Here is a 27487-nt window from a genome sequence, read left to right on the forward strand (position 1 = left end):
TTTGGACTCTCGAAGCTCTGAGCTCTCAAATCCAGATCAAGAAAATCCTTAACGGTGTTACTGAAATGACAATCGAGTTTTTTTCGTTGACGTTGACATAATGTCACTGTCGACAATAGAACAACAAAAAATGCGAATTTCCAGACATGGCGGTATTCCGGGACGTTGATAAAGCGTTATTCCCTTTAAAAGATATAAAAGCGGTAGTGAAACTGTTTGCCGGTCAACTGCAGGGCCCCAATGAGCCCGATTTGACTCTCCTGTCAATCGTTACCGGCGTGATCGAGAATCAACTGACCAGCCGGTCTTATGTGGGCCAGAACTCCGATTCGCCGGAAACCAATGTTTTGCCCCTTTTTGAACTCGATACTATAGAGAATTTGTACAAAAAGTTCCATTTGATCATTAAGAGTGCCGTGGAACCCAATAAGGCCAAAACATACGCGACTCGAGAGTTGGTAAAGCGGGTTTCAGATGTGATATGGAACAGCCTGACAAGGAGCTATTATAAAGACAAGGCCCACTTGCAAAGTCTCTTCAGTTTCCTCACTGGCAGCAAACTAGATTGCTTTGGAGTCGCTTTTGCTGTTGTAGCAGGTTGTCAAGTGCTGGGCTACGATGATGTGCATTTGGCATTGTCTGAGGATCATGCCTGGGTTGTATTTGGAGGGCCACAACAGTCAGAGACAGCTGAGGTGACTTGGCATGGAAAGGGAAATGAAGATAAACGTGGACAGGAAGTTGGAAAAGGAGTATCAGCTCGTTCATGGTTGTATGTTAATAATAAACCAGTGGTGTGCACTAGGCAAATGGAAGTAGCAGCTATAATTTCTGCAATAAATCCTTCATTGAATGCTAATTTTGATGCCACAGAAATTGCTTTGTTACAGCAAGAGCTGTTGTGGTTGATGTATGATTTGGGACACCTTAAGAAGTATCCTATGGCTTTAGGTAAGTGGAATGTCTGACTGTCTATTCACTTTTACCACCAGAATTTTTGTCTTGCACTGTTGCTTAACATGCTTAACTGAAAGAAACCACAATTTATAGTAAATGATATAAAGATATCTCTAGTGTAAATTTTGGGAAGTACACATAATAATTGTGTAAAAAATTATATCAGTAGTATCTAACTATTGCACAAGGTAATTTATTTTACATGGTATCTTTAATTGGCCTGTACAAAACCCTACTATAAACTGTATCTAGATATACAACAATTTAACTTAATCCAAAAGCCTAAAAAAATATACATTTTTATACATAAGTAATGAGCCTTTCAGTGATTATTTCAATTTAAAAGTTTAAAAAACTTTGTTTACAGTGAAACCTCTCACAAGCATATAGTCACTATGCCAATATTTTTGGCTGCTTTTGTGGTAGGTGTCCCTTTCACATATCCACATAACGGTCATATAAAAGTCAAATAATACCAAAAATGAGCTTCAACACTACTCTCCCAAATTCAAACAATTAAATCTATTAGAACTAGAAATATCACTTACAGTGTATTCTCAAGTGATTTAACTGATTCTTAGGTTGTATCTACTTTTGGCAGGCAACTTAGGTGACTTGGAAGAAATATCCTCACAACGCCCTGAAATCTCCTGCAGCAGTTTATATGAAGAAGCCATAGAATCTGCTAGACGTTATTACAATAACCAGCATGTGTACCCTTATACTTATCAAGGAGGCTTCTATTTCAGAAGGCAAAAGTACAAAGAAGCATTTGAAAGTTGGGCCAATGCCAGTGATGTCATTCGATGGTACAATTATTCTAGAGATGATGAAGAAATCTACAAGGAATTTTTGGAAATTGCAAATGAACATATTCCTAGTATCATGAAATCTGAAAGCTCAGGCTTTGAAGCGCACACTATTCTGAAAAAACCAGAGTGTTTCGCTAATTTACTAAAATTCTACGATGGAATTTGTCAATGGGAGGAAGGCAGTGCCACTCCAGTGTTACACATAGGTTGGGCCAAACCCTTGGTCAACACCATATCTAAGTTTGACGCGGACGTTCGAGCCCAAGTCAATATTGTTTGTGATAGTTTTGAAGAGAAACTGAAGAAAAACGGGTCAATTTACAATAGTAGTATTAACAATAACAACTATGAGAAGGAGAATGTTTCCAGTAGTGCTAAGCCCGTTTTACACGAGGACCAGTCATCTACATCGAATTTTCATCCCACGATCGAAGCTTTGACGGCAGCCTGCTCAGAAAAGCTATTGAATCCCGAGTTTTTGTTACAGGGGGATGGGTCTCCATTTGTGGGTAAGTTCATTATACATTTTAGTGATATATTTCCTGAGGATGTTCAGTATATAAAAATGATTAATTCAAACGTTTCGGTCTCAAAATTACAACTGGTTTTGCAGGCGGCATCAGTCAGGGATTAAAAATTAAAACTGAGGCACCTGAAGACGGCCTTGAGAATAACGGTGGGAAAGTGTTGATGTATCTTTTTTTTTGTATTGATTAGTTGTGATTTGTGACCGTGTATTATTGCAACTTGGGGTTTTGGTCAAAAATACAACTCCACTATCAAAAGTGTTTTACGAATTCTCTTATAGGTATGGAAAGTTGCGCAGAGCTTGACATAAAGCCAGAAACTCACATTAAGCAGGAAGATTTGGGTAAAAAAATCCACATCATATCGTTTGATGTTTGTAGATGTATTGATTTGCGGCTTTTTAGCGGTTTTGTTCAGCATTTTCAGTGATAAATGTTTCTTATTTTGCAAAATGAATCTCTGTCATTACTCTGTGAATAAGTGTATGATATTTCAGGTGGGGAGTATACAAAACCCTCGGTGGCCGTGAAAAAGGAAGAGGAAGAGAAAGAAAACGGTAAACCAGGGACATCAAAATCGCCGGATTCACAGTCTAAACACGGGGATTACGAGGAAGAGCCGAAGCGTGTAAGGCCGACCGTGGTGCTGCATAGTCAGAAAATGAAGCAGCTAAAAGATTTGTTGTTGGCGGAAAAACTCAATACACATGCCATTTCTTTACATTTAACCGCCCAGTCACAGGTGAGTTACGGAAAATTGTGAAACATGTCATGACTTTAGTAAATAAATTTAGTTTAAAGATCTTGCCTTAGCGCAAAAACTATTTAAAGTTTTTTTTTTCAATTAGGTACAAGTAGGGAAAAAGGGTCGAAGCGATTCGATAGATACGTCAACGGTGCGACCAAAACGGAGTAGAAGAGATTAGAAGCAAAAGGAAGTCAACTCGCTTATTTAAGCGTATTTAAGCTTAGTACTTAAATCGATAGGGCATTCTGCGCAGCTGCGGGACTTATTAGCGCTTACAACTTAAGTCTTTCTCTATGATCAGGAAATAGATGTATTTTAATTATTCTATCTGTAGTACTTCGTAAGTAATTTTAACAAAGTATTATTATTAGTAGGCGTGGATTTATGGCTGACTTAAAATGCTTTTGACGCACCAATAGGTGCCTGATAACAATCAAAGTGTAGTAGAAACTGTTGAGTGATCGTGTACTCTTAGAGCAGGAATACTGTTTGCTTGCCTCTTGGTCATTTTAATTTGAATGAGGTGCCACTATTGTTTCGTATGTTTCAACAGGTAGAGCAACTAAAAATAATCTTAGCTTCTAGTACAAGTATTATTGCGCCTCAGTTGAAAGATAGGTGTAGTCTCATTAACATTCCTAAGAATTGTGATTTATTCACACCTAGTGTTTTTAAGTTAAGTTTGTTGTTTCTTTTTTTGTATATAAGTAATTGCCCATGGTTTTTCTATAATTATTTATTAATTTTTGTGTGAGTCTTTTTAGTTTTAGAGAGCACATCATTTTAATTTGAATTGAGTAAGTGCAATGGCCATAATCAAAATACTACTGTTGAATTTGTTGTATCAGTAGACTGATCCTAGAAGAACTATTTTAAAGATTTCTGTCATTTACTAGCTGGAATTATCAATCAATTATTGAAAACCCTTAATCACAAAATAGTGCCATTTATTAGGCTAACAATAATTGAATAGCAGTGCTTCTGAAACAGTATCTTTGCATAGTTTTGACTTCTATATTGGAATCTGTGATGAAGAAAAGGGTGTCTAATGTATTTATTCTATTTCATAATAGTTGTTAGATGATGAGTATTTTTGTAAAAGTAATTTATAAAATTCAGGACAACTTACTATATGGGATTTGGAGAGTTATAATATAGCAATTCTAAACCTGGAAATTTCTTGTTAAGAGTGTATCAGCTAGATAAGAAGTTGTCCTCACTACAAATAATGAGTGTACAAAATTAAAGCTGATTGTGTATACCTACCATTAGAATTTTATCAGTCTGTATTAAAATATATTAAGGAATGATGATGCAGAATAATTGTGACGTTTTAATCAAAACAATCAAATGCCTCCAGTAATTTTATTCTTAATATTTGTTCCTAACTAAAACACTGTACGTAAATTTATTAACGAATAGGTACCCAAGGTTGAAAAACGTCTTTATACAGCTTTCGTTCTAAAACAAAACAGTTCTCAAACACTCATTCCATATGAAATCAGAAGAAGCTTACCATAGGGAGGAAAATCATCTGGGTGTAGTTGAACGTAATGCCTAAATATAGCATCCCTTTCTGCTGCGCTTTCAGCTGCTTTTTTTTGTATATATAACCCCACTGCCACCCCAATAACAGTACCTAACACGTGTTTCTGAATCCCTGTGTCGCAAAAATAGGGACATAGGTGCAAAAGAAATTAATTACGTAACCAACTTACCACTGAAAATTGGCCTTTTGCTGCTATAATTTAAACCGATAACGGCAAGAAAGCCGGTCATGCCGGTCATTCCGGCTACGAAATATTGGTTGAATAGACCGGGGGCGATTTGAGGGGTATTTAATAATTCCAGAGGACTTTCTGCCACTTTAGGCCTCCCAGGTACTGCCATTGCCACTTTCCGATATTAAAATGGAAATAAATTCAGGAAATAGGAATATTTCTAAACAAACAGTGACATTGGCAGGAATGACAAGAACATGAGTCAATTCCATCCTACTCTAACTATTTCTTCAACCACACTCTTTCATTCTAGACAATTTATAAATGCGAATCACGTGATATTCATAAGGAGAATCTATCAAGTTACACGTGTTTAGCCATAACCCTATGGGATTAAGACAAAAAGGGTAAGAACGTTCTAACCAAAACAATGGTGTTTTCTTTCTTTATGGGCAATGGATGGTGTGGTGGGTGATGGGCTAATAATAATCAAATAATCGGCGTGTTGAGTATCAACAATGCTAATTGAAGTTGTATTTTTAACTTAACATAAGATTTTTGGGCTTTAACGTATCTAATTTGTAGGTAGTTTGTTGGAGAGTGTGCAGCTGAATGTATATTTATATTTTGTTTTCATTAGCCTATCAATATCACAGCTTGAAAGTTAACAATTCAAGTTTTCAAAAGATTCAACAGATATTAGGTGCCAAGTAAGTAAGACTAATTCTAGACTGACTTCAACTAATATTAAAAGATTCATATAGCATTGTATCTTGTCAGTTGATGTAACCATCTTCTGTTTGCTATAAAGTTATGGGTATCATTTGGATAATCTTACATCTTGATTTAAAATGGGTTCCAAATTACTGCCCTTAACTTTATCTGCAATATACAAAGCATATGTAATCACAAGAAATTACTGTTTAGATCCCTTTATATTTAGACACAGTTGGCTAACAGAATGGCCATTTGACAAAAAACAAATACTATTTACTAATAATACCTCAACATTTACTTATCCTCTTGAATAAAAGTAATATGGTTTTGTTATAAGAATCATTTAATGATATATTCCAATCCATTGGAGACTTGGACAAAATTTTTAAATTACTTATTAAATCTTTAATACCTGCATTTTAAGAAGAGACAAGTTACTTTCCATATAGAATGGTCTTACCTAAAATCGAGTTTCTTGTATGCGCTTTGCTCGCTCTGAAAGCAGGGTGGTTTCCTGTGCCCCTGTACTGAAACTGAATATTAAGAAAAATTCATGATTTTGCATCACTTACTTTCAAATTTAAAACTAGAAGCTGCCTAATACACTGTGAAGTGTGTTAGGCTCTCTCTCTTGTTATTTTAAGATTTAGTTATATGTTTTCTTGTGATATAGAATATTTTTTTCAGTCCCAGGCACTACCCAGGAATCACAAGCTCTACAAGAACATGACAGCATCATCCAATATTTGTAACACACCTTACCCTCCTCCATTGGCACAACAAAATGGCCTTCCAACCACCCTCCCAAGCTCTATGAAATGCCTGGATGACACAGACAGCCACAATCGAATTTTAACAAGACGCCTACTACCAATCGCCCTTTTTTTCGTCGCCTTTGCCACAGTCATGTCAGTCTTGATCTTGTACATGGATAACACAGGTACATGTTCATTAAGACCTTCTGAATGCAATGAAAGATTCTCGAATTTTTTTAGCTATGAAACATCACCAGTTCACATTAAGCCTAAGCAAAGATATGGAGCTTAATGGCATAGCCCAAGATGATCCTCAGCTTATCATGTATTTGAGAGAAGTTGCATTGTTTCCGGCGATTGAGCCTCATCAAAAGTCTTTTGAGGTGCAGGAACCGACTTTTGCAGATACTGAATTTGTGTTGAAATTGTTGAATTTCAAGGTATGTGAATTAACTGTAGAAAACAAAATTATTCTTATTGTTATGTTGATGTAGAAAAATGGGATCTTTGTTGAGGCTGGCGCCTATAGTGATGGCAAAACATCAAAAACTGAAGTTCTGGAAAGGAAGTTCAACTGGAAGGGCCTCTTAATACAACCAGATCCGCGTCACTATTTTAACTTGCGCAGACACAATCGAGCGAAGAGCCAATGTGTTCATGCCTGTCTAAGTCCTATGCCCTATCCTAGGGAGGTAAGCAAATGTTTTCATAAATAAATATAAATTTTCTTTAAAAGATCAATTTTTAAAGGTGACTCTGCATAATGAAAACGACGTGAAAATCAACGACATTCGCAGTAATTCAATTGACAACCCTGATTGGTTGGTTATAAGAGTCAAGTGTTTCCCTCTGTATTCGCTTTTGTTGGCAATGAATTCCAGTAATGTTGATTATTTAAGTTTAGCTACAGATGGTACTGAATTGCAAGTGCTAGAAACGCTCCCCTTTGATAGAGTAAAAATAGAAATTATTGGCGTTGACTTAAGTGAGAATGATTCGGATATTGGGATTATTAAAAAGTTTTTAGCTAGCAAAAAGTATCAGTTTATGGACAAATTTAATGGCACGTACATATTTATGATGAATCGAGTTAAGATTTAAAGCAGTTTTTATCAATTTTAATTTTGAAGACTGAGTTGCACAATAACACCATTCCGTTTTTTTTACTTAGATTTTTAGATGCGGGTAATATTCAATTGCTTGTGAGCCAATTATTAGCACTTTAAATGAGACATTGCAGCATTTATTGACCACTCAACAACATATAAGTATTTTTAGCGGTAGTTCTCTAATAAGTCTCTCTCGAAATCCTTTGACGTTAAATAATGTTAGCTATCGTCTTTGAAATCACAATTTACATTACAATAGTGCCTTTATAAGATGATGTATTTTTATATTAGATTTTAGAGTAGGTTCATTCCTTAAATTTAGCACATTAATTTAAGTCTAGTTGTGTATTGGCTTTTGTTAGTAGCCAGGTATCTCTATTATTTTAAGCCTTTTTTACTTTGTACTTATTTCTAGGAAATACGTAGATTTACAAGTCTCAAATATATAGTTCTCAAAATTATTATTTTACTTAGTTTTAATTTTATAAAACCTTATTTTTGAAGAGGAGGGTTTTAGACGGTTCGTTTCCAAGATGCATTTAGAATTTCTACACATTATCGACATTGTTTACTCCACACAAACAGCTGTATTGCATTCTGTATTTAACAAATATTTAATGTTAAACAGATAAAATCAATAACGAATAAAATGAGGTTAAAAAACTCAGTTTATATTTTTTAATTTTTTCATTTCAACTTATATAAACATTTTAAATAATTCCTTCGCTCTTATTATCAAAGGAAATGGAATCACTCGGTCTAAAATGGGGCCTATTAACTTTTCTTCTAGTGTCCACTCATAAGGCAAATCAAATGCCTAGTGAACCTGAGATGGCTGAACAATTATGTATCCTTTAAACCTTCCAAAGGTCTTGTTAAACATACAAACCTAAATTAACCCTTAACTAAAACAAAACAGACAAAAAGCTCCTAAAGCGCCAACGAGCGGAGCAGCTGGCGGCGATAAAAAGCTTCCAAAAGGTTCACAGCTACGAGAAGCAGTTCCACATGATTAATCTCATAGCTGAGAAAGTGTTTACAATTATCCAAGATAGTAGAGCTATTATCGAGGCTTCACCTTTCATCCCTGGTGTGTCAGAATTTCCCTTAGATGACACCATACGAGATGCCTTATCCAACATCATAGAAAACACTGCTTTATTTGCCGAGATCATCTTGAGATTCCCAGATATTTCAGTGTCAGTCTTAAAAACCAACAATAATTGGGATGTGCTCTTGCAATGGGGCATTGCTTACTGCCATCAGGTCAAATATTTATTAGATGATAGCACCATTAAAGTGTTGTCTTTAGTTAGTCAAGAGCTATACTATGTTCCTCGTGATCCGAATTATGTAAACCCATATAGGAAGGCCCAAGAAGATCAGATCAAGCAGGAAGAGGTGGAAGTTGTCACCTCCAGGCGAAAGAAAAAGAAAAAATTAAAAAAGGGGCCAAGATTGCATGAGGAGTTTTGAATTTTCCTTATTGCTACTGCCTGCGTTGCTTTAAGTGTTGTACCTGTCCATAGAGTAAGATTTAAGTGATGCTACCTCTCTTTCTTATTAAATATTAAGGATGCTAAAAGCTCATCTATGATCAGTATTTTTAATCAATAAAGTTCGCCGTTAAATTGAGACGAGTTTTATTTTTTGTGTTGAAGTAGCCCTGAGGTAAATTGAAATGATTTCAAATTCAGTGTTATCAACATCAATCATACATCCCGCAGCGGTCCCATCTATATCTTTTGGGAAATATACACAATAAGGCACCTGTCAATAGATACACACATGAACCGATATCGCCAAAGGTACAACAAAATATTATCATATCTTATCAATAATTTTATATAAATGTGTGTTCGGGGCCCCTCGATCTCGCAGATTGCATTGGTTCACGATACGAGGTGTCGTCCTTTTATTGGGATCATTACAATTGTGACAAAAAATTGGTTTTGTTTTACGTCGGTTTAAGTGCGAGAAGAAGCGAAAATGGCAGACTTATCGGCCACTGCAGGTCAAGGATACGATCAAGACTGCACCCCCTACGAGAGCTCTTGGCATATAATACCGCCCGATTATGTTCATATAGATGATGAGTATCGTTACTCGTGAGTATTCGCCATGTTTATTATTTAAATTCTGATTTAAAGGGCAATGTAAAAATCGATATTGCAAGAGGAATTAATAATTTATTGCATATAGATGAAATACCGTTTAATCTCCTTGATAAGAGTAAAATTTGCTTGCAATACTATTAGTTCATTGCCTTTATTTCATGACTGAATTGCGTAATGATGTGACAAGATCTTCGTGGTCCGATCCTTTTGAATAAAGCGCATTTCCGGCCTACCTGTGTATATAAATTATCGGTCATTGAAAAGATTTCGAAAACGCGGTTTTGTTAGCTTTTGAACGGACATTTCGAAACTTCTTTCTGAATGGTTATGTTTTCGACCTTTTTGTCGGTCCTTTTTCACGACAGCTTATGGCACTTCCGATTCTCTACGTGATGGTGAGAACTCCAGAAAAAAAGCAATTTTAATACTAAGCAGCCTAAATCGCCAGAACTTACTCTGAAAAAAGTATTATTAAGTTTTAACGAGCTTCTGCAGATTTTTTTATTGATTAAATAGATAAAGTATGAGTATAATAAACGAACCGAAAAGTCATATTTTATTTTATAAGATCCCATAAAAGTTCATAAAATTCCAGAAGAAATCCTGTATATCTACCTGAAAGGTATTTTTTCAAATAGAAGGTGAGAAATAGTAATTAAAACACGATATCCCAAACGTTTGTGAACGTGTTGCAATAAACACTTGGGTGCAAAAAGGGCCCTCTAATAATTAACAGAGACACCGCTCGTCCACTAGAGACAAAGCAGCGTCAATAGAGAGTGATAAGAGGGATATTGTGATTTGTTTAGAATATTACACCCTGTAAGAGTTCTGGGCCAAAAATGCTTTTCCTAGAATCCTCACCTGACACAATGGCTGTCCAGGTATAGGCGAGGAAGTACCTTATAAAGCTACGCCGAAAGTGACCGACGCAGACTGTATGTCGCCAAGGGCCCTTGAATGAATCAACGAGACCACACTAGTCGTAGTAAATTTCGGTTGACCATTCATGAAAGGATTTCTGTAATAGAAGTATTCACGTTTTAAATGGATTACTAGTTACAAGGGGTGCACTTACGATAGGCAATAAGAGAAAAAAAGCAAAAAAAAAATAGAAAAGTACCGTAAGCTAATTGTGGAATTTGCGGATAATTTAATTAATTTATTGAAGATTTAACGCAAAGTTTGAAAGACAGTTTATGAGGAACTTGAAAAAAACTTATTAGGGGATCTAGCATGCATAATAATTGCAGTAATATGGGTAATGTAGCAAAATAATTCAGTGCATCATAAAGGTGTTTTTGCCTTTTTTTTATTTATTATATTCATCAACTTCTGTTTTCACCCTCATATGAGCATAAATGGGTTTAATTTCTACATGAAAAGTAACATGGAAATAAAACAGTTTTCGCGGTAGTAGACAAATTATTGTTTCTCAGTCAAGCGGAAAGTGTTCTCGTATTCCCTGCCCCGGTTCCCGTAATTCGGTTAATGGCAGTGGCATAAAAAAAATATCGTTTTCCGCAGTAACAGAAAAAATAACTATTTTTCATATAGACTAAAAAATGCAGGATCATTTAGGATAAAGGAACTTCTTCCTTGCCGGTTTGCCTAGATTTGAATCGAAAGAGACACCAGTTCATGCTTAATATCGATTCATAATTTTCTGATCTAATTATCACACCTCTGCCTTTTCTACATACGAAGGAATTTATTACATCTATAAGCTCTCGTGTTTGACGAACAAATAAAGCCTATTTGCTTCCGGTTATTTTCAAAAGAGACCCACCGCACGTATCTTTTCCATAAGTGCCAGCCCTTTGAACCCCTTTCCGAACCCGGCCACTCAAATTTTTAGTGGTTTTATTATTGCACCAGAAGCAGGGCTTATAAAACCAACATTCCAGCATCCACTAATATTCTAGCCTTTATTAACATGCAGGCAATAATGGACAGCTGAAGCTTTTAAGTCCATTAGAGCTCGCCCCTATGCCGCAACCCGGGGGAAGTTCACTCAAAAAAGCCCTTTTTTAACATTAACAATCAAGGTTGTACAATACAAACATACAAAACTCGCTCTCACCCCCCTTGTACCACTAAACCCCTCTTTTGTTCCGTTTGGAGAAACTACCACTTATTCATAAGGGTGCGCCATACGCGTCTATTTATGAGAGCCCTGTGCGGTTCCGTGTCCCGATTCGTCGGTTCAAGTCCCGCCCTCCACATCGCTGGCCCCATTGGCTGCATCGAGAGCCCTCCGAAAGGGCCCTTCAATCGAGGAGGCTCTTCAGTGGCTCTCGACGGTCAATGTGTTCGCGTGTCCTGGCTCTTGAATTTCCGAAATCGCGCTTTCGAAATATTCCAAGAAGATTCGGAAGAAAAGTAGTAAAAGTGGCTGAAAAAAGTAAGCACAGTGAGTCTCCCCGGCCAACTGAGGCGGAGAAAGACGAGCCCCCAAAAATGCCCCCTTCGACTCACGGTGCCGACAAACCGGGCATTCCGAGTTTGCCCCCTTTGTTAACTTGGCCGCCCCTATTCTTGCCCTGGGCGCCCCTGCTTCCAGGGGCTTGGTGCTCCAATGCTCTGAGAAGCGCACTTCCTGGGTAGGTATGTTTTCTTTCAATTGAAGAAGTCGGTCCGCCCCAAAACAAACTTCGTGTCTATGCAGTTCAAAGACAGTTTTAAGTGCGTTTTGAATGCATAGGAGGAACATACTAAATCCTTTTCAGTGTGTTAAATTTTGAGCTTTGATTGAATGTAGCGTGAGTGATTGAAAATACCTTCGTACGATAGCGACGCTCACGCTCCCCTTAAGCAAAGCTCAAAATTTGATCATTTCAAAGGAATTCAGTGTGTTAAAGTTTGCAGTACACACATAGATTCCTTTCGGTGTATTCACTGTAAACTTTAACACACTCTACCTCAAAAATTAGAGATTTGCGGCATGAGTTTGTTGATCATACCTGACTTATTTGTCAAGTGCTAATCACCCCTTTCATTTTCAACAAATGTTCTAAAAGCTTTTTTATAATGCGTTTAAATAAATAGGAATGAGTTAAGAATTCTTCCTGCAGTGAACTCGACTTTGTGCAATTTTGAAAATATGAATATTATCATTACTATTGAATGCTTCACGGTCTTTGCCAAAACCTATATAAATAAGTATAAAGTATTTATTTTATGTCGCCAGACATGTAAACGGCTTTAGCATCTTTATTTTTTGAGATGGACGGCGCATTTAAAAATTGATTCGATCATCTTCCCCCAAGATTTATATTGTACTTTTATGTTTGTTCTATTTCGTTCGGTTTTCACGCAATCGAAATAACTTCACTGTTTTTTTTAATACGACACACTGTATATTAATATTACCTTAAATGCATCTTTTCGTGCTAATTTCGTTTAATGTATGGAGCTACCTGCATCACCGATCTGAACTTGAGCCGCCGCACTGTTCACACTAAATTCGTAAATTGCAACTAATCATCGTTTTTACCTTCATCCAAAAAAGTTCGATATGATTCGCAATTGTTTGGACAATTGAATTGTTTTCAGTCAATGGCAGTGTTTCGCAGCCACCTTCGGGCGAAAAAGCCAAACTGATTCAATGTGTCGAGACAATACGCAAAACTTCAATTAGTCCTAAAAATTACTCTAACTGTTATTGCAAGAATCTATGCTTCCTATGAATGAATTTAGGACATTTAGCAAAAATCTAGAGAGTAAATGTGTGGGTTGAGTTTATGCTGCTACTACAAGGTCTTAAGAATACGTTATTTTGTGCATTTTCGGGACACCATACACGGGAGATATTTTACTGTTCTGAAGGACAATATTTTTTAGTTTATTATATATTTGCGTAATATAACACAGATATCCTGCATAAGTATTTATGGCATGATTTATAATCAATTTCCTAAAATTGAATAGTGTCTAGTCTATAGCAACATGTGTTTTTAAAGAAAACTTAACTTTTGACAAAATGGCGAAGTGGGAATTCTTGGAGGGAGAAAAAATATTTTTCTTTTATCCTTAAAATCCCCACAAATATAGTTGTTTCTTCCATAGCAGTTTCTACAGTTTTTACTTTTAGATGAGACATTTGGAATCGTCTAATTTTTACCTGGCCATCCGTTTTGCTTCAATTTCGTAACAATTTGTCATGTGGTACTTTATTTCGGGATCGAGGGGAAAGCGTTCCTTTTTGCCACCCTCACGTTTTTAAGCAGCGCTATCACTAATTTCAATTCTACAATTTCTCCAGTTTCTTGCAAAAGTCAATTCATTGAAAAAATCATATATCACCAAGCATTAGCTTGCTGTCTTAACAACCGTAAAAATACGCACTTCACGTTTTTAACAACGGATCCTTTCCCATTCAAGAACCATCCACCCACCTGTGAGAACCCAATAGTTTCGGAAACGGTTTGACACCTACACCGGAAAGGGCCAGTTTACACACAGCAGGTAGAAACGTCCTATGAGTAACCCATTTATGGACGAAACTATTTAAATTTTGAGCATTTTTCTCTGTAAAGTGTTTTATTGTGTCAAAAGACGCATTTATTTGAAAAACTGAAGCTGAAAAAATAAGGAGAAACAAAGAGCGCACCCTTTGTGAGTAAACCCCCTTCCAGACTTACTATAAGTGAATAATGAAGATTTTCGGATTAAATTTGAAATTTAGAGTGGTAGGTAAATCTAAATTTACCACTAAAAGGAGTTTTTACCAAATATTTTACCAGTTGATCACGTTTTTTGCAGCATAAGGCAATTTATTGGTTTCGAAAAAATTTTTTTAGGTCTTCAGCGGAATGTAAATAAAAGCGCTGTAAAGGTATTGATGAATAAGACCTGTAGGGCGGCGCCCTTTGTAGGTCAAATCCACTGGAACGTATAAACGGCACGTTTTGTCAATTAAAAGTAGGATGTACTTGATGGGAAGTGGCGACTTTTTGTAGTTCAGGTCGTTTCTGCCAGACAGGAATTTCTAAAGGTTTATATTCCTTTAGATTGTGTGCAAACGAGCATATTTTCGCGTTTCTGCCTAAATTATTCACAGTAGATGTGGCAGAAAGTATCGTACAATTCTCAAGCTTATCACTAGATTCAATCAGACACATGTCTGACAACAAGAAATCGGTGTTTTATCCTTAATTTTTGTATAAGATAATGATTTATCTATATGTACGTAAAAACATATACATTATCGGTGACGTTGAGTTGAATTTTTGCTCAAAGTCGTGTTGGTTTAAATTTGGATAAATGTACACGTAATGACAAAGCAAAAAAATTAGAGATACGTGGTTTTGCTCACAGAACTACCTAACAGAAATCACGACGAATTTCGACTCGGATTTTTCTCTAAATATCCCCAAGTACCGCCCCAAGTACTATACGTTCAACATTTCGTTCCAGATTGCTGGACAGCATCAAAATGACCAATCCCATGAGCAATCCGCGGCAACCGGGCGGCTTCGCCATAAGTGACATCTTGGAGCTAGATCGCCAGAACAACGTCCAACATCCAGAGCTTGATCCCAGCATGGCTGAAGCCCTATACACGACCACGGATCTGTCTTATATGCCTCGACATTGGCCCCAAATACCCGATCACGGTGAGTTCACGTTGGTAAAATTAAATCGAAATTACGAGAACAAAGAAGGCGAGGATCACTGACAATGAAGAACGGCGTTTTAAGGGGTGGAGACGAGGGGTTTGGCCGCAAAACCGTGTCACCTAAGGGTAGTTAACACGAAATAAAGGCGTGACACCAGCAAACAGCTGCTCGGATTGTCTTTTTTCGGGAGCAGATGTGATTTTGCTGCCATTTTTAAATGGAGGTAATGTCACCCCTAAAGTTAAGCGATTTTAAACGAGCCATTAATTGCGTTTTTAACTGTATTTTGTAGCTTGTTCGGACTTAGCTTCTTACTGAACATTCCTGCCTTAGATTAGGGTTGAATTATGTGGCACAAATTAATTAATTATTGAGACATTTTAGAGGCATTACTAGGCGGCTTGTCAGGCGAATTCGACACTCGCTCCACCTCAATTAAATTGATAGAAGTGATGGGGAAATGGGGTGTTTCGTGGTTTTGCATTCGTAAATAATTTTTTTGACTCACTATTAAAACGAATTGGGCGGTGAAATCACGGTAGTACTAGTCCCACATCGAAGATTCCTCTTTCCGTTAAGTACTTTTAACTTGGAGGAACTGAGCAATTTTGCGAAGAATTTTAAGCAGTCATGCCGAATTCAAGCTGATCAATTCTGCTCTATATTTTGAGCCATTTTGAACTGTACTTTCAAAATTTTTGACTCTGTAACTGAGCAATTTCGTGCATAAAATTTTTCTTGCATCTAATTCTCTTAATTCGACTTAGCAAGTACGCGTTTATCTGTCTAATTTCAAGAAAAAGAGCTAGCATTTTTCATTTATTCGAGCTTGAATCAGGATGTCACTAACAATTCAGCACTCGTCCAAATTGTGTAATTTTTCAGCGTAATTTTCACCATTCTTTTACCATAAACACATATTCGCCACCTCCTTGCTTAAAAAAAAACGTATTAAGGTAACCAAAAATATTTCTTCCAGCATCTCTACCGCCCATCCACCCAGCCCACCAACAGCAACACCTCCTTCCTCCCCTGCACCACCCGCCGCAAGTATCACCCGACAGTACCAGCCCTCCAATGTCGGACAGATCAAGCGTGGAACCCAGTAGTTTGACGGACCCGACAACGCCCCTAGGGGCCCCCTCGATGGTGATGTTGCACCATAGCGACACGTCCTCAGCTCCTGCTAGTAACGGGGCGTTAAGCGATAACGAGGACGGGGCTGGGGATAATGAGGACGGTGGGGTCGACAAGGATGACGATCGGGAGCCAGGTTCGGGGGGTCATAAGAAACGGAAGCGAAGAGTGTTGTTCTCTAAAGCACAAACTTACGAATTGGAGAGGCGGTTCAGGCAGCAAAAGTACTTGTCGGCCCCCGAACGGGAGCACTTGGCCTCTCTTATACGGCTCACGCCCACTCAAGTGAAAATTTGGTTCCAAAATCATCGGTAAGTGTTGTTTTTTTTTAAGTGAGAGTGCTTCTGAAAGCTGATATAGAAACAATCGAATTAACGTGGATTATGGGGGTTTAATTAAATATTAGCCAGTTTTAGTGCCAGATTAGAACAAGGAGTGATGAGTAAAAACCTCTTTATCTATATATCTAAAGCTTTATATCTGCAAACTCAGTTTCTGTACTGTTATGAAAATGTATTATCGGCAATATATGCCGAAGGATTTGCTATATTTTATATGGTTAACACCTTCCAAAAGAAAGTAAAATGCATGATTTGCTGCAAGTAGAGGCAATATGAGATCCGCAAAATATGCGGTTTTTTGCAGTATCTAGTCACGCCTTTTGGTGCTTTTTTGAAAAATCATCAAAAATGCAACGAATTCGTGAATTATATTTTTAAATCACCGATTTTGGTTAATCGAATCAGCAACTAATCAAATTTATTATCATCAGTCACGCTCACTCCAGATGTTTTTCGTACAATTTAAACCTTAGAGGTACTTACATATTCTCATTGTATCGATACAAATTTAAATACTCGTTTGGCAATAAATCAATTATTATCCTCACTACCCTTTTTTCTCTATTCCAGATACAAGACCAAACGGGCGCAGCACGAAAAGGGCTTGCACGACCAGCAAAACAACAACCCTCTGCCCTCTCCGAGACGAGTGGCAGTGCCGGTACTAGTGCGAGACGGAAAACCCTGTTTGGGGGGTCCTCCGAAGCCTCCGCAAGACAACCCCCAACTAGGTACCGCCCATTTGGGTCCCCTCATGCCACCCCATCACGTTTTGTACAGCCAACACCGATGGCACTGGTAAAAAGAGTTCCTTGGGGATTAAGGGCGTGTTTATGCTGTTCGGGTTAAATGATTACTCTCAGGTTTCTGATTAACAGGTCCTTGCTTAATACCAAAGAATAGGAAAATCGTGGATATGACTTTAGCCCTAAAATACTCAAAAAAAATACGCTGCCTCTTAGTAATTATTGGAAATACGGCGTGCGCGATTTTATATGACCGACGAGGTTCACAAAATAGCATTTCCATATGATACTTTTAATACGTCTTCATTACAAAAAGTGATATTTTCTTTGTGAGTAAAAATTTTGAGGTGAAAATAACTTCATAAAAAACTCCATGACAGTTTCCGTAAAAAAAAAGTTAAATCCCATATAGGAAATTTGTTCAAGTTTGGCAACATGGGCTACAGTTTGACATCTTTAGTCACGACAATTGCCCATGTTCTACTCAGAACAAACGAACGTTGCAACATTGCCAATTTACAAAATTTCCCGATTTTCTCTTAATTTAGATTGCGATCAGGGCCATTCAGTCAAAGATAGTATGTTGTGTAACAAAGTCAATTCGGTCATGCGCCAGATTGGGATTGAACAAACATTGTTATCTCCAAAGAAATTTTATAATAAATAATTAAAAAATATCGAAGATAAAGATTCAATTGAATGGAGCCACTTAAAAACCTTGCCATTAAGCAAATAATTTTGTTTGATTTAATTTAATGACGTCCGAGGAGATTTTTTTCTTCGAAGTTGTTTATTTTGTTTCAAAAACACGACATTTAATAAAATATTTCGTGATTGTGTCGCGATTTTGTCTGCCCTTGTCGTGATTGATTTCAAAATTTACAATTTCTACAATGAAGGAGTTTTAGTCATTCCACTTTTGAAACACCCTCCGCGAACCAACTTCTTGAACTTGGAGAGTACTACGTTCTCGGAGAATGACATTCAAATGTTTTCGTTATTGTTTGAGATCGTCCTACTCCTCCATATTCGAGCATTTAGCCCCTGGTGATGGAGAATACCGGTGCAAGCCAAATAAGTAATTTCCGCAACTGGGCTCAATCTTTCTATGAATACAGTATCACAATCCACATAATTCATACCCCTACACCATAATACATCCAATTGCTTGCCAGTTAAATTACCGACACTGTTGACGCCATTTTGATTTTTGAAAACGCCACCATTTTCAATGCAAAAATTGGATTGTGATACCTTGTTAAACGGGAAATTTTACACTCTTTCTAAATATGTAAAAACATCCATCAAGTTGTATTTATGACAAACTTCTCAGATATTTAAAAAATATTCACATTTTCTTGTAGCTACTCAATTTCCTGGACCTCTCTGTATCAATATAGGGCCTGAATTAGATACCTGAATTCGAGATTGTAGCCATAATTAATGTGGCGATTTTGTAGTACCAACAAGCGATTTTACCTCAAAATCTAGTCATTTTACAATAAATAAGTGTTATATTGGTGTTTTATGACGCGTGATCATTAAAGAAACTTTGTACTATACGTCGAGTGTGTTAGATTTGAGGTTTTTTAATAATCACCCGTTGTTAAAATGTTTATTCTTATTCTTAGCGGTGTTTCTATATAGGGCAATATTTTGTAAATATTTCTGTTTTGGTTCCTATTTTATAGTTTTTTTAAGTCAGATTATTCCTTTACGAAATGTGTATAGTGTACATATTAGCGGTAGCAAACATAGAAAAGTTAGATTCCCAAAAACTGTTGTATAGTGTTGGAAAGTGGATAAAATGTTATTGGTCGACTGGCACTAGATTTGTTTTCCTGATGTACAAGTTTTTAGGTGATATTTATTAAATAACAATAAATTATAATCTAGAAATCGTCACATAAATGTTTGCTTCAATATCCCTAGTCCTGCGAAAGGACCATCAATAACCCAGTTGAATTGAATCATTGCCTCTAATTGCGGTGTCCGTTTTCAGTTTGACGGTGTCATTACCGGTTTCTGATGCATTTTCCTGCATGCCTGCCCCGATTTCCTGTCGAGCTGGATCGATGTGACCACGCCCAGTCGCTTCCCGGACTCGATCCTACCTTAGGGGTTGAAAAAGTTCTTTGTTGCCCTTTAAACTACTTTGTTCGGGACGTGTATAGTAATGAGATAATCGACTTTTTTTGTAGTTAAATTTCGACGTGAGTTCAAAACATTTTCTCCGTGAAATTTTCCTTTCATTGAGCCTTGAACGGAAGTTTACAAAAACGCCTAGTATAAAAAAAGTATTTGCAGATGCAGTTTGGAGTCAATGGACAATGAAAACCAAACGCCAATTTTATAGAGACTGAGGTGTTTCGCGTGTAAAATGCGTCACAATTATGATCAGAGTTATTCAATTTGACACTAAAATTTTGAGAAAAATCCTCTAATTTTGTCTCTTTAAATTACAATTAAGAACCACTGTTCGCTTTGGTACATGACTCAAATTTGATGCTAACTGCTACGTGCATTTGATCATCTTCTGGCACACAGTCTTAAATAAAGACAAAAAATATAACGTACACAACTGCATTCAGAAGCTACGTTATTAGTGAGAGTACCAGGGTTGACATTATAGCTTTTGTCTTTGTTTACATTATGTAATAACCAAAGACGGCTGTATGATGTTCAGAACGAGATGCGACTTCAAGATATTGGCATAGTGGCGGCAATTGAGAATATTAGTAGCAAAAGCAACATTTTTTCTTATGCACATTCTCGTTTGAGTACCGGTATCTTGAAACTGGTTACAGCCGCGAATTCGCAAAACCAGTACTGGTACTAACACAGCTCCATGGAGGATCTACATATATACGGAAAAAGAAAAATATTTAGATAACATAATATTAAAGTCCTCGCGTTTATTTAGGTTTTATCTCATGAGTGATTAACTAAAATCAATAAGAATGATTACCTATTATATTTTATTATGATTATATACCTATAGGTATATACAGGTAGCGATAATGAAAGCAAACAAACGCGATAAAATATGGTGTATAGAGACAGTTTACCAAACCTGATTTAAGCGCTGATGTTATTTAGTTCAGTAGATGTTTCGTGAGCGAAATCCATAGATTGATTAGACTTTGAATTATATGCATATTTGGCCGAGAGGGCCTAGATCAAAATGTCGAGGAGAAAATTCACTAATAAAATTGCAACAAATATTTAGTAAAAATAATGCAAATGTGACACTCATACATAAGTAGCACACTACCAAAGTAATACCTGCTGTAGAACAATCTGATAAATGAATTTATGGCCGCACTCGTCGATTTTATGGCCCACTTATGTGGCGTTACTTTTAATGCTTCCCGGATTTGGCTATATCCGCGTTTAGAGACCAGATTGATCATCGTAAAAAACTAGCAGAAATGTTTACAAATAGTACTGAAAACAGGGATTAAACACAAGAGTCGATCAACTTCAGAATGGAGTGGTTGTTGGCCGGAAAAGTGATACTCATTTGATTCAAGAGGACTGTTAAATTGACACGAGCGATTTGCGCCACATGTTGAGAGAAATTAGTTTACTTTGATATTACTACATTGTCCACACTTAGCTGATGATTCACCCATCACTTTCGACATTTAAATTAGTGTTAAAGGGCCCTTTCGGTTATCAGCAGGTGTTGTGGCGAAAGAGAATTAAAGGGCGATCATCACGTAATCAGGGTGGAAATCAGCCGGCCCACGATTAAAAGAGGTTTTAGCCGCATGATCGATTAATTTGGCTAATATGGCCCAGTCACGCTCGGGCTTATGCCACTGGAGCAACAATAACTCAGAAATGCCTGGAATATATTAAGAAGTAATCAAAATCCATCATCATTAGCGAAGGAACAAGATTAGACGCCTGATTGATGCTCCTGCTACCGACTTAAGAACGTCGTTTATCTCCCAAGTGGAAGAATGGTACTGAAACGAACCTTGAATGCTGCCATCATCAAGGGTTTTAAAGAATTTTTTTCTTTGAAAACATTATGATGATACCAAGGGGAATGCCCACTCAAAGGAAGTCTTGTCTGGTTGCAGCCGGGTTTTATTGCAGAACGGAATATGGCCCCCAACCAAATTAATCAAATCCTTTTATTGAAATTGAAATAATTTCCGGAATTTGCGAGGCCGAATCGGTCAATGTAACGTAAAAAACGTCCTCAGATCCATTGCCTCTGATTTATCCCTTTATTCGAACAGATTGTCTAGACTTTGCAATCCCGAAGAGTGACCCTTATAAAACTGTTGCCACATGTTTCATTGAGAGCAAGGAAATAGAAATCAATGTCGTCAGGTTTTCGTGCACTCTTGGCCCTCCCGGGCACACGCCCCTGGAAGAGAACGATCTTTTTTTTTTTAGGGAAATATCTCTAATTGCTCCCTTGGAACCTCAAGTTTCTTGTTAAAAAATCTGGCAACGCTCACTGTCCCTGTCAGTAGCAAAAGCAATAAAAGTGACAAACGGACTGGTGGACGTCCCGCTGGTCCATTTCACGCCCTAAAAAAACCCATCCGGATGGAAATTAAGCCGGATTAGACGGGCGGAAACGGAAAAAATAAAATAAGAATCCCGAGATGCCCTCGTTCCCCCCAGCCCCCGAAACGGGCTACTTTCCTCCAAACCACCTAGATCTGTCCCCGTTCATTCATCACCATTCACAATTGAAAATCGGGGGTTTGTTTGACACTCGGCTAACGTGGGTGGCTATTGTGCCACCTCTATGGGCTTGGAGGGTTGTTTCAAAACATCTGAACTAGCGTTACCGCCCCACAAAAGTCTCTCATCATATGCGTACAATAACCACTAGTGCAAAAATAAGCGCGTTTAAGTGGGCGTGTAAAGAAGTTCATTGTTCAGGCTCATTGAAGAAGCAGCTTCAAGTGGGCGTTTAACTTGAAAGTTATCTGAATTCTGAGGAATATCGTACATAAATCACCATTCTTGTGTAAATAATAATTGGGGTACGTAGGGGAATGAATTGGGCCTGCAACAAAACGAATGTTTAATCGAATAAATATACCGTGACAAAGCTGCGTTAAAACAATGAGAACGAGCAGATGCTTTTCCAGTCCGACTTGTTAAGTTGCCATATCCACCCTCGTAATAAATGCCCCATCATTTTAATATACGTATAAAAGTGCTATTTCCATGTTCGGATTTAACCCCGAAAATCATGGCTTTCTTTCAGTTTCAGTCGGTTTTGAATTCGCTTTTTACAGGGTGTAACATCACTATCGCTGTATTTCACGGAGCGATAGTGCTTTGCAAAATATTAAAAAAAGTTAATAGTCAAAAACGCACAATTTTCGATATGCAAAGAGGAAAACGTTCACATTTTATCTCATATTTTGCGTTTTTTTCACTCGTAAAAAAGTTCATTTTTTGAAATTTCTTATGCCTTTTTCTTCAAGAAATTCTTTGCAGAACCCAGATATGGTTCGTGCAGGAGGGGGCGCCCTTTGCAATATGACGATGAAGGAGTTCCCGAAACACCGTTTTAACGTAAACCTGACCTAACGTAATTAAACGTTTAGGGCGAGAGGGATCTCAGTGATGGACTATGGATCCCTCGACCTAAGTTGTCAGAACTTTTTTGGGGGGATATATGAAATCATTGGTCTATCAGACACCAACTGGAGAAGAGAATTTGCGAAATAGCAGCGATTCATGCAAAATCATCAGCGATACGTCTGCAATATTTGAGAATTCCTTGGTCTATAAGGCAAAGAGTGGTGTCGTGCATCATGGGAGGAAAATAGTTTGATGAGTTTTCATTACTTCGTTAAGATTTGTTTTTATTATAACACATTTGATCAAATGTTAAGAATCGCTTCAGATAGCTCGACAACTGAGCCGAATGATTATTTCTTTCCTTACTTCTTTTACATTCTTAATTTGCATAGATAGATATTTTTGCAAATTTTACGAAACAGGTGAAACATACGAATATATTATAAGAAACCATAAGACAAACGAAGAAATCATTTAAATTTGATCTCAGAATTTATACACGATATCCCAGAAAAACGTAACACTTTGTATACGGCCTCCGACGTGCTGCTGTACGGCTTCCGACCATTTTGATATCGTGTTGTACAGGGTCTTAAAGGAAATTGGTGAACGAAATTTCAAAAATTCAACTTAAAGCACACGTGAGACAAGCGCAAAATATGAGAAAAAAACGCGAAACTTTGCCTACATGTCGACAATGATGCGTTTTTGATCATGGCTCTATTAGCATTTTTTACTATTTGGTAGAATGCTACCTCTCCCTGAAATGTCTCCATGATATGTTACGTTCTGCATTTAAGTGTATCGCAAGTGCAAGATTAGGATTAAGCTGGAGATGAAGGCATCCCAAAGATAGTAGAGGCAAATTAAGGCGTAAGTGAGGGCTTCCATCTGCTCTTTCTGATGACTTGTGATGGGACAAGATTCAAGTCCAGGCTTTCTTGGAAGTCCCCGGAGGAACGGTTGGAACTTCTATTATACATCTATATATCTATCATTGTTGAACTTCATGTTTGCTCTTCGAGTTAGAAAATATTGGAAGGGGTCTCTAATCTCGGAGGAAATCCGAGTAAAAAAGATATGCCGTCCTACCCGCAGGACCGCCTTAGTAAGTCTAGTAGCGCCCTGGGCGAAATTTTTTATCACCCCGCCCCTTCCCCCAAGAAATTAGCCTTTCCCCTCCCCTCAATGACTACTAAGTTAACCAACTCACCCGGGATTGCTCAAAAACTTCGAGCTTGTAGATCAGTAACAACTGCCAATATTGCTTCTGCAGGCTTTAAACTGCATGGCGCATTACTGTGGATTACTCGGGTCTCACAAAATTTTGACTTCCGAGTTAAGTAGCTCAGCCTTTAGTGGAAACACACGAAATTTCCCAATTGTCCAGATAAGTTCAATATACTTTAAGCGCATAAAAATTGCTCTAATCCGGTTTTCTCCACTACTCACGAAGACCAAAATTGCGTAACATTGGAAGGCTTATTCAACCGTGGAATGGGGCCTTCGGCATGGAAATATCTGTGATAAATTATGTTTTTGCAAAATTCTGTCCGAAAAAAAATGTTTGAATAGAGATTTTTTTGGCATTGGGTATTTTGGAACATAATCTGACGAGTTGCAAGTAACCTGCAATGATTCGGCTCGCTTCTGGATTACTCCAGCTCGTTCTGGATTGCTCAAAAACCCCGGTATTTCAAATTTGGTATGAAGAAAATGGTCAGTGATTCATTATTGAATTCCCCAATCACCCTAAGTGCAAAAAGTGCATTTCTCCAAAATCCCTTTCTTTCCAAAAAGACAGAAGTGTTTAGCGACTCAATAAACTCGGAGGTGTAGCTGGATTGAGGGGGGAAAGTTTCCTGTTCGCGTATCCATGGCGACTGTTTCGTTATTGGTTAAAAGCCGGAAGGAAGGAAGGACTTCCTCCCCCGGAACGGGGGGAAACTGGAGGCGGTTAATAAACGCCGGGGGGATCGTTTCAGTTAACAAGCTTTATAAAGGTAAGCTTTCAGTGACGCTTTTATGAGGCTTTTACAAGCCGTTCTGGTGTTATTGCTTTTCATGCAAATGGGCCCCGCTTATTGGGATTTTGCTAGAAGAGAGCTGTGTAATGAGATTTCCTTTTTGGGGAACGTTGGTCTTTAGATGCGAGCGAAATAAAAGGTTCCTATGCCAAATTGACCATGTATCCGTTAAAGCTGAAAAGCTAAGAGGTATCAAAAGGGAACTAAACTATCCGGGACAAAACGCAACTTCCGCCAACGCCTTAAAAGTCCGATTTAAATGGTTAGATTGAATACTTGGATCGGCGAGAAGAATCGGTCACAAGGTAGAAAGCGTTATCAATGGTTTGTCGCTGATCTCGGAGCCCCGCCCAAGAAGGACACGGTTTTCTAAGATTGCACAAAAGACCGTCCCGGGTCCAAATTAAATATTTAGCCACCTGGGGTTAGGACACGTGTAAACACGGTAGTCTTTGTTGCCGGGGCAGTTCCACCTTAAGGTACATCGCAGGCAATGTCATTTGTTATATCGAAACGATATGGTGATATTGGGCGAGGGCCCTGAGCCCATAATCCCGAAAACTAATAAAAACCCCGCTCGATCACTGCTAATGACCTGGCAAACCGAAAGTTTAATAAAGCCTTAATGCGGATCAACCCTTCAAGATCGTCGCGTCCACTCCCCACGGGGTGACAACTTAATTAAGGGAGTCATAATTTATTTATAAGCTCGAACTTTTGTGTGTTCTTCCAGATTTAGCGGCATAATATAAATTTGAGAAAACAAAGGGATGCGTGTCGGTGAAACGAGCGATCACGATCGAATCAGCCCCTCTTTTCGTTTTATACGACAACGAGGGCAATCTGTTAAGGCGAATCGGGACAACCGTAATGAAAATAAACGAGCCCCGGGGACTTTTATAAAGCACCCTAATGGCTTAATGACTGTTGTATATGGGGCGATGGATTGATTTTTCCCCTTTTAGTGTTATGATGTAGTCGTTTCGAATTTAGTAGGGGCATATGGAAAAGGTATCTGTTGCCTGGAAATTCGGCAACTTCACTTACTTAAAGAGTACAGCGGTCGCTCGATAACGTAGAAAAGCGATAATGATAATAGTTTGAAAAATTCTTTAACGTAAACATAAAAATTCGTGCTACGAGATCGAGCGGGACGCACGATAACGTGAATGATGCGCACGCTCGATGATGTAAATAGTTCTTGACCACACAAAATAAAACCAAAGTGAAAGTAAAAAATCCGCTGTTATTTAAAAATTTTAATATTCCTGATGATGATGACTATTGAACAATCGCCTACATGACTAACGGTATATTCCTGAAACAGTTTCACAGGCGCCTTGCACCTGAGGTTCGACGATGAATCTGTAATCGCAAATGTTCTACATACTCCTAATTTGAGGGTTATTTACTTAGAAGGTAAAAAATTTACTTAAAAAAAAACAGAAGTTTCCAATAAAACCGTTGTTGCTATTAGACAATGCACCTAGTCATCCTCCAAAGCAGCAACTGAGGAGCGAAGATGGGTCGATTTTTATCGTGCACATACCGCCCAACTTAACTCCACTGATTCAACCCATGGACCAGGACGTAATGAGACTCAGCTAACTGTACTATCGAAAACTTCTACTGTCATCTGTTTTATCAAAGAACCCTGAAAACATCTGAGGCTTTGAAACAGGTAACATTACAAGAAATAGTTCATTCAACAAACGATTGAAAAATGTTCGAATAATCTCTTCTGTACCAATGATCAAGATGAAGATAATGCCCCCTTAAGCGTAATTAGGGAACAAATCCGATCCAATGCTGATGTCCGTGTCGGTGCATCAATGGACGTCCTTGATTTATTGAAAATAGTGACTTCCAACGTTATCTGCATTCCAGCTGTTATTAATTTATGGAACGAAGATGAGCAGACGAATGATGTTAATAAGGAGGAAGATGTGGACAGCGATTACGATGAGGACGTTCCCATTGAAATTAGAACTGTGATGACTGACGTGCAAGCTATATAAGCTTTTAACAGACCTTCAGATTGGGCTGAAAGAAAAGGAGTATCATACGGGAACATTTGGGTTCTTCGTGAACTACGGGCGTAGGCAGTGTAAGAGAACGCTAAGCGCCGATTTATGCAGGCTAAAATTGCAGATTATTTTTCTTCTAATTAAAAAATTCTCATCACCATTACAAGATTTGTTTATCTTCTTATATATATATATATATATATATGTATGTACTAAACGTTTCATTAATAAATCGTTTATTATTTAAGTCATGTTCATTAATGTAAACATTTCGATAATGTGAACCATACTTTGTTTGAATTAGCTACATCCGTACTTCGAAAATAAATCCTAAAATTAGGAAACCTTGTGGGTGGGGATGGTTGTGAATCCTCTATTAATCGTAAATACATTGAATTCCTAAGGTATTGACCAATGTTAATACCGATCTTCTGGAATTTGAAACTGCCTCAAAGTGGGAATTCAAAAGCGAAGTAGGTGAATAGAAAGGCAGTAAACTTAAATCTACTTATGAACTCGAGTCGTTAATGGATATTTGATTTTTTCATTGCATTTCAAAG

The 27487-nt window shown here is 37.7% G+C and overlaps 5 protein-coding genes across 8 annotated transcripts; 4 read left to right on the plus strand and 1 right to left on the minus strand.

The window, feature by feature from the left end:
- Positions 1–98: 98 nt before the first annotated feature.
- Positions 99–4367, plus strand: Mnn1 (menin 1). Of its 2 annotated transcripts, XM_066290503.1 has the most exons (5): positions 99–951; positions 1559–2278; positions 2578–2640; positions 2794–3038; positions 3145–4367. In XM_066290503.1, exons 1-5 carry the CDS (start codon positions 147–149, stop codon positions 3220–3222), a joined length of 1911 nt encoding a protein of 636 aa, XP_066146600.1. In that variant the 5' UTR covers positions 99–146; the 3' UTR covers positions 3223–4367. The 2 variants fall into 2 exon arrangements, with proteins under 2 accessions (XP_066146600.1, XP_066146601.1); XM_066290504.1 differs by lacking the exon at positions 2578–2640 and having other exon boundaries at positions 100–951.
- Positions 4368–4395: 28 nt separating this feature from the next.
- Positions 4396–5000, minus strand: ND-B14.5B (NADH dehydrogenase (ubiquinone) B14.5 B subunit). Its single transcript, XM_066290518.1, has 3 exons — positions 4763–5000; positions 4561–4704; positions 4396–4505 (listed from the first exon to the last, which is right to left on the minus strand). Exons 1-3 carry the CDS (start codon positions 4932–4934, stop codon positions 4456–4458), a joined length of 366 nt encoding a protein of 121 aa, XP_066146615.1. The 5' UTR covers positions 4935–5000; the 3' UTR covers positions 4396–4455.
- Positions 5001–5152: 152 nt separating this feature from the next.
- On the plus strand, positions 5153–8193 carry S (Star). Of its 3 annotated transcripts, none has more exons than XM_066290513.1 (6): positions 5179–5295; positions 5351–5475; positions 6170–6422; positions 6478–6677; positions 6732–6929; positions 6988–8193. In XM_066290513.1, the coding sequence occupies exons 3-6, from the start codon at positions 6209–6211 to the stop codon at positions 7336–7338; spliced, it is 963 nt and encodes a 320-aa protein (XP_066146610.1). In that variant the 5' UTR covers positions 5179–5295; positions 5351–5475; positions 6170–6208; the 3' UTR covers positions 7339–8193. The 3 variants fall into 3 exon arrangements, with proteins under 3 accessions (XP_066146612.1, XP_066146610.1, XP_066146611.1); XM_066290514.1 differs by having other exon boundaries at positions 5186–5350; positions 5406–5475; XM_066290515.1 differs by lacking the exons at positions 5179–5295; positions 5351–5475 and adding an exon at positions 5153–5172.
- Positions 8054–8981, plus strand: LOC136343650 (coiled-coil domain-containing protein 134-like). Its single transcript, XM_066290517.1, has 2 exons — positions 8054–8193; positions 8266–8981. Exons 1-2 carry the CDS (start codon positions 8091–8093, stop codon positions 8820–8822), a joined length of 660 nt encoding a protein of 219 aa, XP_066146614.1. The 5' UTR covers positions 8054–8090; the 3' UTR covers positions 8823–8981.
- A 255-nt stretch (positions 8982–9236) lies between these two features.
- On the plus strand, positions 9237–19219 carry LOC136343547 (homeobox protein DTH-1-like). Its single transcript, XM_066290326.1, has 4 exons — positions 9237–9454; positions 14882–15081; positions 16064–16532; positions 17133–19219. The coding sequence occupies exons 1-4, from the start codon at positions 9336–9338 to the stop codon at positions 17362–17364; spliced, it is 1020 nt and encodes a 339-aa protein (XP_066146423.1). The 5' UTR covers positions 9237–9335; the 3' UTR covers positions 17365–19219.
- Positions 19220–27487: the final 8268 nt, after the last annotated feature.

Source organism: Euwallacea fornicatus, chromosome 15 (genome assembly GCF_040115645.1).
Source record: "Euwallacea fornicatus isolate EFF26 chromosome 15, ASM4011564v1, whole genome shotgun sequence".
Classification (NCBI taxonomy): domain Eukaryota; kingdom Metazoa; phylum Arthropoda; class Insecta; order Coleoptera; family Curculionidae; genus Euwallacea; species Euwallacea fornicatus.